Source organism: Muscardinus avellanarius, assembly GCF_963383645.1.
Source record: "Muscardinus avellanarius genome assembly, chromosome: 8".
Lineage (NCBI taxonomy): Eukaryota > Metazoa > Chordata > Mammalia > Rodentia > Gliridae > Muscardinus > Muscardinus avellanarius.
In genome coordinates this window covers 13403144-13417381 of record NC_137794.1, presented here as the reverse complement: position 1 = coordinate 13417381, position 14238 = coordinate 13403144, and the positions used below count along the sequence as shown (strand labels likewise).

The 14238-nt window shown below is 34.9% G+C and overlaps 1 protein-coding gene across 1 annotated transcript in view; it reads left to right on the top strand.

The window, feature by feature from the left end:
* MLIP (muscular LMNA interacting protein) overlaps nt 1–14238 on the top strand; it is a gene marked incomplete at its 3' end in the record, with an annotated part of 157447 nt that overhangs the window by 88444 nt on the left and 54765 nt on the right. Inside the window, exon 11 of the mRNA XM_080700067.1 lies at nt 7183–7311. Coding sequence (XP_080556193.1) covers nt 7183–7311 — 129 coding nt within the window. The remainder of the gene's footprint in view (nt 1–7182; nt 7312–14238) is intronic.

The following is a 14238-nucleotide window of genomic DNA, read 5'->3' as shown; positions in this document are numbered from 1 at the left end:
AATACTAACTCTAGAGAGTAGAGAGAAGTCGATTAAAAAACATAAGTCACATGGCTATATACAGCTAAGAGTAAACTGCAGCTTACTGGAACATTAGAAAGAAGAGTGCTTGAACCAGCAGATACTTTGTCCCAGGTTCTGAATGCCAGCTGATGTGTCCTGCTCTAGTGGCTCATGACTCATCTTTCTGAGAGCCCTTAAAGTCTCTGTTGTTTAGAAAATTCCACCCTGAAAGCTTTTGTATAGAACTGATGTCTTCTTCAAGCTCAAAGGCAGTTTCTCCTTGACCAGTTTTTCCTTGACATAGCATACTGAAAGCCTCGGCATTTATCATGTACACCTCCGCAGGCCTGAGTCATACTATTGTCTTTTCTTTAGCTATTGAAATAGTTCAATCAGGCCAATCTATTTTGTGTATGTTCCACAAAAATTTTTCTTGAGCTGTGGAATGTGGCTTATAAGTCCTGTGCATGCTTATTCATTTTGAGCTATAGAACGTGGCACAGAAGTCCTGTGCATGCTCATATTTATATATCTATTAGAGTTATTGTAAAATTTTTGGAAACACACACATAGTTTCCTAAATCGTCTAGATGATAGAGTCAATATTCCAATTTTATAAATGTTTATAAAATAATATTCTTTTCAAATTTTTCTTTATAAAAGTCTATCATGCATCATCTCATTTGAATATCATAATAACCTTGTGAGTTAGTATAGCAGAAATTTTTTTCATTGTTCTGAAGAAAAAAAAAAACCCAGAAGGTCAGATATTTACAGAGTCATATCCATATCCCATGGTAATGCATGAAAAAAAATTTGTCTTGACTTTTTTTAATCTTGGGAGCTTTACTCTGAGATTTACCTTGAGATTTGAGGCATTTGTATTTGCTTCAAGCATACAATATTGCTAAACTTCAAAATAATTAGAACCAATAAATATTTATTTATTGAATGAGTGGATTAATTCATTTTGATAATATTGTTTTTATCTACACTATTGTTTAGTAGAATGCTTTTGAGTTTGTACAAGCTTTTTGCCACAGATATTCTAGAGAAAAAAATGACACTGGAGAGTGAAGTCAAGACAGAGAAAAATTGTGAAAGAAATGACCATGACACTTTGACAAACTCTTTGGATCCATCAGATTAGTAGAATATCTAGCCAGTGTCGTAACATTTCCCGTATGCTGTTTTGTTACTCTTTTACTGTTTCTTTGAGATACATTTTTCCCCAAAAAGAGAGATGAGATTTAAAAAACAAACTCATAAAAAGTGGGACCCTGTCTGATTTCTTTTTCCCCTCAATGCATCACCAGAGAGCTTGCTGCCATAGTCACAGGCCATTAAAAACGTCAGTCTATTACTAATGGACAAACTTAAGAAAGACGCTGCTCTGAAAATTCATTATTTTAAAATACTGTTAATCGACTTAGTAGGTCAGTGCTGGCAGTTAATCTTCAACTTTGGTCTCCAGTTAGAGGCAGTACCACTTAACTGTCATAGAATTATGATTACAAATTCCCGAGGATGAAAAACTCTTATTTTTTTCAGTGCCTTTTGTAACAGTGCTCAATTATAAGTAAATATATGATTGATTATAAAGACAAATGGTTATTTTCGGCCCATTAAAACCTGCTACTGAGTCCTTGGGACTTCATGCACTTTATTTAGATTAACAATGGAGCCAGGTATACCCCATTCTCACTCCTGAATTCTTAAAAAATGTAACATGATTGTCTTTAGGAATTAAGAATCATCAACATGAAAAAAACAGTAGGAGGACAAAAATTTATTTTCTAAAATGGAGAGAGTTAAAACTTTTTCAAATTCCTGAAGAGAAGGTTCCTAGCCTTGACTTCCTGTATCCTTCAGAAATGACAACTTCAGCCATCTGCTCTCATTTTTGAGGGTGGAGTACACCAACCCACTTTCCTTCATCTAGTTTTCATTTTGTGAAGGGTAATATAGATCTTCTGTTTTTTAAAGTTCTTTCTCCCTGATTGTACTCTAATCAAAAAGTCAATAAATTTAGGAAAAATAATGGGAGATTCCAAGCAGTCAGTAACTACCTCTTTTATCCAGCCACCTTATTAGCTTACAATTAGAATATGAGGCTTCTGTCTTTCAATTAATTTATTCATTATCTAAATATTTATTAAGTACCAACTAGGGCTCAGGCACAGTTCTAGGTATTGGGGATATGAGAGTAAATAACAACAACAACAAGCTTTCTGGCCGCACAGAGCTTGCATTCTAGTTGAGAAAGCAAGACAAACACATAAATAGATGTCAGATGCTGGCAGATAAAGGGGTGGTGGGGACTGCAGGTCATTAGGAAAGACCTGCCTGATAAGGGATGTTTGAGCAGAGACTTGAAATGGTGAGAAAGGGAGACTTGGAAAGAAGTATAAGAAATTTCCATACATAAGAAAGAACAAGTGGAAACTCCTGAAGAAGAGTGTGTCTGTCATAGCATGTGAGCCAGAGTGTAGAGAGTAGTGGGTAAAAAGTCAGTGGGAGCAGGTGAGAGTGTAAATGGAGAAGACAGGACAGGTCTGGTCACAGAGTACCTAGCAGCACAGCCATTGTGAGGGTTTTGACTCTCAGTGAGAAGGGAAGGTGTTAGGGCACTTTCAGAGCCCTGTTGACATGGTTTGACTTGGACTCTAGTGACATTACTTGAAAGTTGAGTGACGTGATATGAACTAATCATTTTGTGGTTTTCCTCAACTAGAGGCCTCTGAGAACAAGAACTAAATCTATTCACCTCTGTAGACGCTATAGTTCATAACACAGACCAAGTCTTAATGACCAGATGATTGTAGAGATGATCTGATATAGGTATGCATCAATTGCTTTTTTGTTTTGTCTTTAGGCACTTGAAAATTTCTTACACCAGTACAAATCACTTTTTAATAAGTTTGCTATAATGATATTTTCTATTTGGAGAATTTTCTTTCTCTGCCTTTTTAGCTAACTATGAGAGTGGGTTCTTTTAAAAAAAATCTCCAACTGGAAAAATTATGGAAATTACTTTTCTTGACATTGTTAGAATATCATTTGTGGCTACCAATCATAAGTCCAAATCTTTTATGGCTTCCAAAGCAGATAAAATGAAATAAGGGCCATTGGGGGCTAGTTAAGTTAGAATAATATTGCACAGTGACTATCTTACATTGGCTCACTTTTATAGATCCTTATAACTTGATTACTCTAATTTCCTTTGTATGTTTTGAATACACACTTAACAAATTATGTTTTCTAAAATGGAAGTTTTAGAAAAACTTCTAAGATTCTTCAAGAGAACTTCTACTTGAAATTCAAAGAGAACATATAACTATAAGCACTATAAGCAAAGATGCAGCCTAGATTAGAAATTAATAAAGGACGGTTTATTCTAAAGTCTCCCATTCCATCTGGAACAGAAGACCAAATGAATAGATGTCTCTGGGATGGTAGCCCAAGAAAGATGTGTAACTAAAGATATACAACACAAGAAACATATACAAAGGGCATATTTTAATGGGATGAATTATAGGCTAGTTTTTTAGGGTTTAAAATCCACGTGAATCATATAAGGATTTACTAAAATTCACACTGTGATTCAGTAGGTCTAGGATGGAACTTCTAGCAGGTTTCTAGCAAGACTCACACTGATGTAGACCCCATTGTGAGTGGCAAGGTACCAGCAGACAACTTCTTACTTGGAGAGAACCATTACTTTGTGTTGTAGATTAGTCTTACAGCAAATGTAGATCACATGGACATTTGACATTTAAAAAAAGGTTCTAGGAAGAATAAAAGGGAAGGAATAATTCAAAAGAGCCTCAAATGTGCTAGTAACTGTGCCAGTGACTTTAGAGTGCTGTTTTACAAACTTTTGAAAGGGCACTTTGAGACTATATTTGATGATGGACTTGAATTTGTAGAAATAAGCCATATGCAATAATGTTAAGTGGTATGACTCTTGAAGGGGCAGAAAGATAAGTAATAAAATGTTCCATTATTCACTGCTAAAGGATGTAATCACGGATTCAGATTAAAACCCTTTAGCAGAAGGTCTAGACATGTTGAAGGGCCTTTTCAAAGTTGTACTGTCTATTAACTGCATTTCAAAAATTAAAGTCTATATGTTGGTTATTTTACCAATATTATGCTGCTGCTTAGAGTAGATTATTAATCAAATCCAGAGAAACATCATTGTAAATATTTTTTGTCTTAGTCATGTTACAGAGATTTTTAGGAGCTGGTGTAGGGTGTGTGTGTGTGTGTATGTGTGTGTGGTGTGTGTGTGTGTGTGTGTGTGTGTGTGTCTGTGTCTGTGTGGAGGAGAAGGATGATGGATGAATGGATGTTTAGATGATTATATCAATCAGGAACCAATAACATTGGGTACGACAGAGTTCCATGAATGTTTAGAAAACCTCATGAAAAGAAAATCACACAGAATGAGGCAATGATCATCAAAACCAAGGACAGGGCATTGGCAGTGAAAACAAATAGAAGCAACGAATTTAAAAGAAATAAAAATATAGGCAGGCCTGGTGGGACATGCCTATTATCCCAGAACTTGAGAGGCTTAGACAGGAGGATCGCAGGTTTGAGGTCAGCCTCAGCTACCTAGTGGGACCTTTAGCAACTTGTAGCTAAAATGTAGAATGGTCCTGACTTCAATCCCCAGAACCCTCCCCCAAATAATAGTATGAAATAGGGTTCATTGTTGACTAAAAGACAACTGTCAAATTTGGGAAACTTATGGGAATCAAGGAACATAAAAGCTGGAATATAAATAGGAAGTATCAATAACTGATTCTGGTGCTGAATATAGTTGACATATAACCAACCAGTAGAGTCTCTTTTCTGGTCTCATCCTAGAGGCTGCTGATTACAAGTCAGATGATCTGCAAGGCATTTTTCAGGCTGGTATAACTCAAATCATCTGCCTCTATCACTGAAGGGAATGACTAGGCATCCGTGGTTCTCTGGCAGTTTCTCTTACCATGTCGAGTGCTGCTGCCGGCCAAATTCCGTGTCTCTGCACAATAACACTTAGCTTTGCCCTAAAGTTTCGTGCTGGCTTTAGCACCTTGCAGGCCTTGAGAACTGGAGTTGTATTGATTTTTTCCAGATGTTCCAAAGTCATCTCTCCTACCATGCCTAGACTGTCACCTGGCAAAGAGGAAGCTAATTCACAAAGGAGTAGCTACTTATTTCACAAAGGGATAAAAGAGAAAGAGAAAGCATGAACAGAAGGAAGGCAAAATTTGGCAGAAAGTCACATGGAAAAAGGAAGCAGGAAGACTATATAACTTAAGATCATGGCCCAGATATCAGGCATCTACTTTATTACAGGTGGTTGTGGAACTCAGTAAATGCCATTCTTGTGCTGGATTTACTGGAAAAAAAAAACATTGCTTTTGTACACATACTCAACTGTGTGATTCCATTTATTATTAGATGTTACTTGCTCATTTTTGCCCCTTGAGCAAAATCAGAGTTTCTTAAAGTAGGAGACATTTCTCAGCCTCGGAAAGAAAGACTCTTTTCTCAATCTTTATTTCCCTAGTTGACTTACACATGGAAGACAACTGGGAAAATATCAACTGAAAAAAGGCATTGCAGAGCGACATTTATTCCAGACTCAGAATGTATCAGGTGTTTTATAGAGCAAAGAGATAGATGTAGTCCCTTAAGGCTTAACTTGTGAACATCAGAATTGACTGAGGAGAGCTAATTTACCATTTTCTGGAAGAAAATGGAATTGAGAAACACAATTTCAGCAAAATGTTTAAACAGAGAGTGCCGCAACTTTTTATCGAATTCTTGTTTGGGATGTTTTTGAAAACTTATCAATCATTTTGTGACATTTTATAGTGTAACAAGATTTTGAAGTTTGTGAAACATCATCCTGAAATTGCCTCAAACTAGAACTCTCTCTCTCTCTCCTTCTCTCTTTGTCAAACCCACACTGGGTACAGGTTATGAATCTGTAGTGACTGACACGTTAGCTAAAGCTCTTTGATGACAAGTTACAGAAGTAAATTTTAGTTGTAAAAAATGGGAAATATAGTCTACAAAATGGAAAGTTTTAAGGAAACTCAGGAAAGTAAATCCAGCCGAGCCTGAGGAATGTTTTGGACCAATTCTGAAAAGCACTCAGGTGTCTCTCCTGTCTGAGCCGCTTCTCCATGCACTTTGTTCTAACCTTTTTGATCTCAGTAGATCTGCATTATAAGTTGAATTAAGGCTTCTCCCCGTTTTCACACTGACATATTACAATTTCAGTCTCCCAAGGTAACTGTTGAGCTATTTAAATCCCTGCATCACATTTTGAGTAGGGAGAATCTACTTGACACCATCCCACAATTCCATCAGTTCACGAAATGAACATGAATTCTGAGGTTCCGGCTCTGTGGGCCGGAAGGATGGGGTCAGCTTCCGGATGTTTTAAGGCCGTCTTCTACCATGCCTAGAATGCTACCTGGCAAAGAGAAAGGTCTCAAAAAACAGTTATCAAATGAGATGTCTGTTGACCAAATGCACTGTGAAGAATAGAATAGCATGAGTGGCTGGATGAATTAAGATATTTTGCATCTTGAATATCATGATAGAAAATCGTGTGTGTGTGTGTGTGTGTGTGTGTGTGTGTGTGTTGTTGAGGATTGAATCCAGGACCTTCTTCAAGCTAGGCAAGCACTCTACCCCTGAGCCACACACCCAGTCTGAGAGATCTTTATGATGTAATTGCTGTTATGAGCAAGCGATTCATTGATTATAATTAGTTAATTATAATTACATTCAAAATACAGTTACATGAATTAAAACCATTTGATTTCCAAGTTGTTTTTATACAGTAGTAAAACCTGTTTTTAGATTAAAAAAATTATAAACTGGGTGTGATGTTGCATGCTTGTAATTCCAACACTAGGAATGTTGAGACTGGAGGTTCGTGGACAGCCTCAGCTACTTAGTGAGGACCTCTGCAACTTAGTAGAGCCTGTTTCAAAATAAAGAATAAAAAAATAGGGCTGGGATTATAGCTTGGAGGTAGAATGCTCCTGGGTTTAATTCCCAGTTCTGCAAAAAAGTTAAAAATTATATTTTTGTGAGAATGTTGGGGTAACTTAACGATATTCATATTTATTTATTTTAATAGTGTTTATTTCTCTATTTTTGAAGACTAAGCCTGGAGTAATTCGTCCAGTGACTGTAAAATCCAAAATATTAATGAAAACAGAAGAGGAAATCTATGAACCCAATCCTTTTAGTAAATACCTGGAAGATAACAGTGACCTTTTTTCTGAGCAGGTGAGACTATGCATGAAAAGATATTTGATATTTTGAGAAATGATTATAAAAAGTATAAATGCCTCTATCAATATTGCAGGTGCAAAAGCAGGGCATCATGACACACGCTTATAATCCCAGTACTTGGGAGGCTGAGACAGGAGGATCATGGTTGTGGCCAGTATCATCTACTTAGTAAAGCCCTTTGCAAGTTAGTGAGACCCTGTTTCAAAATAAAGAATAAAAAATAGGAATGGGGTGTAGTTCAGAGGTAGAATGCTGTTCCATCTCCAATACTGATATATATATATATATATATATATATATGGCTATATATATATGGCTATATATATATGGCTATATATATATGGCTATATATATGTATATATATGAATATATATATTGTGCAAGAAATGTGCATTTGATTTGAGTATCATTGGTAATAAAAATATCATTTTTGGTTAATAAATAGGAATTCTTATACAATTCCAGGATAGCATTTTGAAGTATCTCAATGTATTTTTTTTTTCTGAAAAAATGATCCAAAGTACTAATATTGTTTGAGAGAGCAGGACATTAATTTTTATGAAGACATCATGAAATCACTATTTGATTGGGGCATGCAGGTGTTCCATTCTTAGATACTGCTTCCTTTCCAAGAGATGTAATATTTTAGATCTGGGGTAGCAGAGGTGACAAGAGTCCTGCCAGTTGGTTAATATTAACACAGTGGGAACGAGGCAGTGCCCTCAGTTGAGCAGTACTGATTTTAAGTTTTTGAAACAAAATGTTGTACTTAAGTAGAGAAATCCTATTGATATATAAATTATCTTTGTTAATTCTACATTTAATAGAAATGGTAGTTCCTATGAGAAAAGTAGGTTACATTGTCAATAAAAACACAATATATCTATTGCTTGCTTGTGCCACTAATATTTTAAAGGTTGAATGTGAAGTTATAGTCAGTACGAGATCATTATAAAAGCTTATAAAATAATCTAGTACTTATATGAAAACAAACTGCCAACAATTAAATTTCACACATTATCTATGTAACTGACATTCCCCAAAATATGTTCCAGTGCCATCAAATAGTAATTTTATTATTTTGTACAATTTAAAAATTAATCTTTTTGTAGACTATCAAGTTAGCCTACCTAAAATTTATCACTATTTACTGTCTTATGGAATGATGAATTCCGTTTTCAAGTGCAGGAAATTCTTGTCATTAAAAAGAATCATTTCTTTTCATTTTTATCCTGACTCCACAGGTTTAAAGCACTGTTTATGTTACAAGTCTATTTATTTCCAGATAATTTGTTGTTGAGAGTATTGCCTGGGTTGCAAATACAGAGAGGCTACAGACATAATCTTATTTATATTTTTTTCAACCCATTTATTTTGTTTGTATTCCTACCTGAGTGTGGACATTGAATATAACAGGAGATTGCAGACTGTATAAATTGAAATACATCTGGCATTCTACTTAAAAGTGAGTCCTGAAGGTCTCCTGATCTTATTTATTGACATTGTATGAGAGAAAAATATATGGAAGGACCGTGGGGTCACTATACACCCATCAAACAGCACATACTCTCAACTGGATTCATTGTATCGAACTCTTAACAACCATTTGATCATGCCCGGAGTCTGTACTGGAAGCGGATACTAAAGACAGCTCACCAATGTGGATACTTACATCTACTTTAAAAAATAAATTGAGCGATAGCAATTTATAATCTCAGCATTGCTGCTTCATCAAAACTTCAATAGAAGCAAGTGTACTCAAATTCAGCCGCAGCTGCTATTGTGTTCTCTTACACTGATGCCACGGAATAAATTGAATGGTTCCAAACTTGGTTGATCTCACCCACCCATGTAATATAAAATTCTTTTGCCAGACAGTTGGGCCAAATTGAAACAGCTCACGTTCACTAATCTGCCTTGTACTGGGGGACAGTTCCACATGACAAGAGATGTTGGATGGGATTGTTAAGTCAATAAATTTTCCCTAGCAGATTCACTACCACAAAATATGATTCCAAAAACTCTCTGTTACAAAAATGTCAGATGCTAAAGATGATGAGACTAGACAGAGATATATCTATTGTAGCCTAGAAAGGTACAGCTGAACGGCCTTTTGAACTGCTTACGAACTGAAAATTTGCCTGGAAATGGTTTCTTAGTACTAAAAGCAAAGTTTGAAACCAAATGTATAATCAAGTAATTGAGATTTATTATTTAACAACTGTAACATCAAAATGGCACAGACCATGAAACATCATTATATATTAGGTGGATTTTTTTAACAGAAACTTCTGAATGAAGCTTATGCTTTCCTGAAATTATCTTCAAATACAGTATTATATTAATTGATGGTCCTTTTGAGTTATTACAAAATATCTTCACTCACTGCAAATATATGGGTTTTAAATTATGATGATATGCTCTTAAGAGTATTTATATTTATAATTAAAGACAGTTGAAAACAAATAGTAGAATTGATTGGAAAGGGGCATTGAGAAGACAGAGTTTCAAAAAAATAGTGAAGTGATTAAGGTGAAGGCGCTAAAGAGACAAATCCCTTTCCGTTTATTCTGACTCCTTGTGTGTGAGCAAACTGTATTGATTACCTTGTGATAATCTGATGTATCTAATTAGGAGAAGGTGATTTCTTCACTGAAGATTTTTTTCAAGAGAAAAAAAAAGCAGTAGCTAATTTCAGTTATATAAAGTGGCATGCAAAACATCCTCTTTCTTTACACATTGGTAACTGGACTCATGACATTAGATGTTTATTACTTTCTAAAAAGCCTTAGAGAACTACATAAAATAATTTGAATGAAATTAAAGGACAAATACTGTTGTTTCATCTGATTTTGCTGGTAATATTTTTTCTTTTCTAGTTTTTTCATAAGAAAATGCTTCCCAACATGTATGCCTCTTCAATTTTATTTTCCTGTTTCAATGCGGGAGAGAACATGTTTTAGTGTTAAAATGACCACTAAGAGAGTTTCTTCCATATCACTCAGAGAACACAGAAAGATACTTATAGGGGATTTTCTTTGTTTTAGTCTTTTCTTCTGATTTTTCTTTGACATCCAACTTGCTCCCCTTTCCTACCAAATTCTCTGTTTAACATTCAATTTTGACAATTATGTGACTTTCAGATTTCTATCTAATGATTCATCAAGTCATGTTTCAAATGTGACCTTCAACTTCCCTTTTTCTTGTCACCAAACTGTTAATATCACAGGGAAATATATTTGTCACAGGTGAAGCTGCCAAGATTGCCTTTTGTTCTTAATTACTATGGTTTTGACACAAACTACCACTTTTCCAACATTCATTTTTTAATCAGGATGGCTCATTCTCTTCTGCCATAAACCTATCTTTATCATTGCTATCCTTTTACTAAAAATATTTTTCAGATAAAATTTTTTAGTGAACCATTTTAAGTCTAAAAATGGTTAAGATGCTAGCTGGATTGATTTAAGGAGAGAGAAACTAAAATTTCTTACAGTGTTTCGTTTGGAAGGTTAGAAACTAGAGGTTTGGCTTCTCTAAGTTTTACCCTGCTCTCTTTGTTTATTAAAGAAATGCAATCTCTGTGAGTTTTTCTTTACTTTTTTTCTTCTTTTCTTCTTCCTTCACTCCCTTTTACCCTCTATGCCTTCCTCTACATGTAAGAAGTAATAGATAATTATTAATTGGCTATATACTATATGTAATAGAGAATTTATCAACACGATGTCTTCACTTAGACTTTTTTAAAAACAGTGTCTTTTTGAAATAATATTTTTCAAAACATTAAGATACAATCAGATAAACTCACTTCTTCCTACTTAATATTTTTCTCTCCTTTTTGATATTAGCTTTCTCTTAACTTAGTAGACACATCAGAATTAAAAGGTCATAACTAAATTACTGCCATTTTCTACTGCAGTTGTTTATGTTAAGGGAGATTTCTTTCCCTGCCCCTCTTCACCTGCATTGTGTTGGAGTAAGACTCTCAGAGATTTTACTTGCTTTAAAAAAAAAAAGGTGAGCACACACAAAAAGATCGATTTGCCCTTTTTATCATTGTGGTTCTCAAAGCATTCTTCACGTAACAAATAGGTAGTGGATATGGAATGCCTGGCCATACTCAAATCCGCCAGAAGAAATGATAATAGGAAAGTTTTATGCAGATGTTTTCTTCCCGCGTCCTTTATTTCTGACGTCCCTAGGTCTGTCTTCAGTGGGGAAGATCACTGCCATATTTAGAACAGCTCATGTTAAGTACAGTCTGGTTTTAAAATAAGGCCTTGTTTGAATGATTTTTCTCATACATCGAACCTAGACAGAAAAAGGAAAGAAAAGAGACTTCTTCAAAATGAGGAGAAAGACCAACCCGTGGGGAGGATTGGGAGAGGGAAAAGAGAAGTAAGGGAGGAAAGTCGATCAAAGGGTATGAACATATATGAATGAATCACTCTGAGCCTCATGATCGTGTGCAATTACATGATACCAATAAAAAAAAGTAAAGTAAAATACGCCCTCATTAAAAATAGAATTTATAAGCGGGGTGTGGTGGCACATCCAGCCTCGGCTACCTAGTGATGCCCTCTGCAACTCAGTTAAGCCCTGTTTCAAAAAAAAAAACAAAAAACAAAAAAAACAAAATAAGGCTCAGGGTGTAGCTCCAAGGTAGAAGGGCCCTGAGCTCCATCTCCAGTACTGAAAAAAAAAAATAGAACTTATAAATTTAATACTGGTTTTTATCCTAAAAGTATTAAGCAATAAAATTTCAAAAGAGGACAGCTATGTAAAATAATTTTAAAATAATATCCAAAGTAAATGTTAGTCAGTTAAAGAATTTTGTTTGTTGGTAAAGAAATAAGATGTATTCTTATATTTTGCTTCACGGGAGTCTCTATCTTGAAACTTAACCTTGAACTTCAAGTCAAGGTCATCAGCCTGGGAGTAGAACTGTGGATGGTAACAGTCGTGTGCCCTTGGCATAGTTTTGTCTTATAGTTTATAAAAAATGTTTCATTCTGCAAGTACTCCTCTCCCAGAACACTATCGAAAGTAATTGGTTTCTTCCTTTTCTCCACATTGTCAGTCCCACAAATGCTTTTGGGTGATTTGGGAAATAATTATTAACACATATACCTAGGTAATGCATTCGGTGAAAGGCTCGCAACTTTCTTTTTCCCCACTGAACATTGTCTTCCACTTAGGAGAAATAGAATCAAGATAAAAAGCACAGAGGAGGAAATAATAAAAAATAAATGTACTTTAAATATGAACATTAGGTCGATGCATTCAAAACACTTATTATAATCTCTAAACATTGGAGATATTGTTATATATTTTTAAAATATCTAAGCCAGGAGCTTGCCTGTAATTCTAGTATTTGGAGAATGCAACACACACACACACACACACACACACACACACACACACACACTGTCTGAGATTTCAGATAAATATAAAGGTCACAACAAGACATGTAAGTTTAAAAACTAGTTATGAAAAAAGAATTGGAAATTTCCCCTCCCTTCTGTAATACAAGAAAAACAACATAAAGTAGATAATTTAGGCTTGGAATATAGTAAATCCAAATGAAAAGAATGACAAACAATTGCATAAAAGCAGAGAGTTAAAGCTTATTACCATAAACATTTTTTTAAAACTCTATTTAAAAATATGAAAGGCAGCTTGAAAAGCCCAGCCTATGGGAAGTAGAAATCAGGCTAGAGAAGCAGGTCATTTAAAATAAATATATAGATAAAAGAAAACAGCATCAGAACCAAGGAACTGTATTTTTTCCTATTTCAAAGATTACATAGAAAGAAGATCTGTGTTAAGTTGCTAAGCTCAATATTGATGATTCTGTGGGATGAAAAAAATTGGTAGGCTTTTAGAACTTTCAAAAATAACCTTGTAATCCCCAAATACAGGCATCCTAAGTGATTAGCTTATTGTACCTCAGGTATATTAAGATCTTTATATTTTTACATTATTTTCCCTTGCAAATAGAAAACTATCTTTGGTGAGAAAATAAACAACTTACCAGGAACTAGTTTGTCAGCTAACTTTATCTAGTAAAAGTTTGAGGCTTAGCATATTTCATGTACTTAGTAAATGCAAGTGTATGTGATACTTATTACATTCAAAAGAACAAAAACTTACTACATTCAAAAGAACAAAACTTCAGTATATGAAATATTATCAGATTATCTAAAATATAATATACATTAACACAGACAACATAAATACTGTTTAATACACCTATATATACATATTTATAAATATACATATATATAAATATACATATATATATATAAAGTTTGCGTCATGCAATTGTATGTTACAAATTGTAACAATTTGCACAAACCATTATAAACATTGGGATGTTTATTATATATTTTTATTATAAATATAATACAAATTGCATTATAAACATTGTAATGCTGCATGATAAAACAGCTTGTATCTGCATACTATGGAGAGGATTTTACATTTGCAAATTCAAAGGTTGTGTTTGTTCCAGGCCCAGAAATGGCCTGAGTGATTCCCCGGGCTACAAAGCAGAGCATGTCCACGCTCCCATCAAGCCTGTATTCTAAAGAGTTGGGAATAGTCTAGACCTTGGTCTTTGTCTCTCTCCTCTGGTCCCTAGCCTTTTCGGCACCCTCTGTACATCCTCGTTCTAAACTGTCCACCTCGCATGCAGGCTGTACAGTCCATGGCTTCCTGCTCCAGAGAGAGGTGACTTGCCTCGTTTTTTGGTTCTCTGATCTGTTAGGGAACTCCATCCTGGCCGCTCACTTCTGCAACCTGTGACTTTCCTGCTTCCAGAGAAATAAAGAAGATGGTAGAATTCAGTGGAAAGAACATGAGCTTTTGTAATTTGGGGCCATCTGTCCTCACTGAGTTTCAGTGTCACCCTGGAAAATG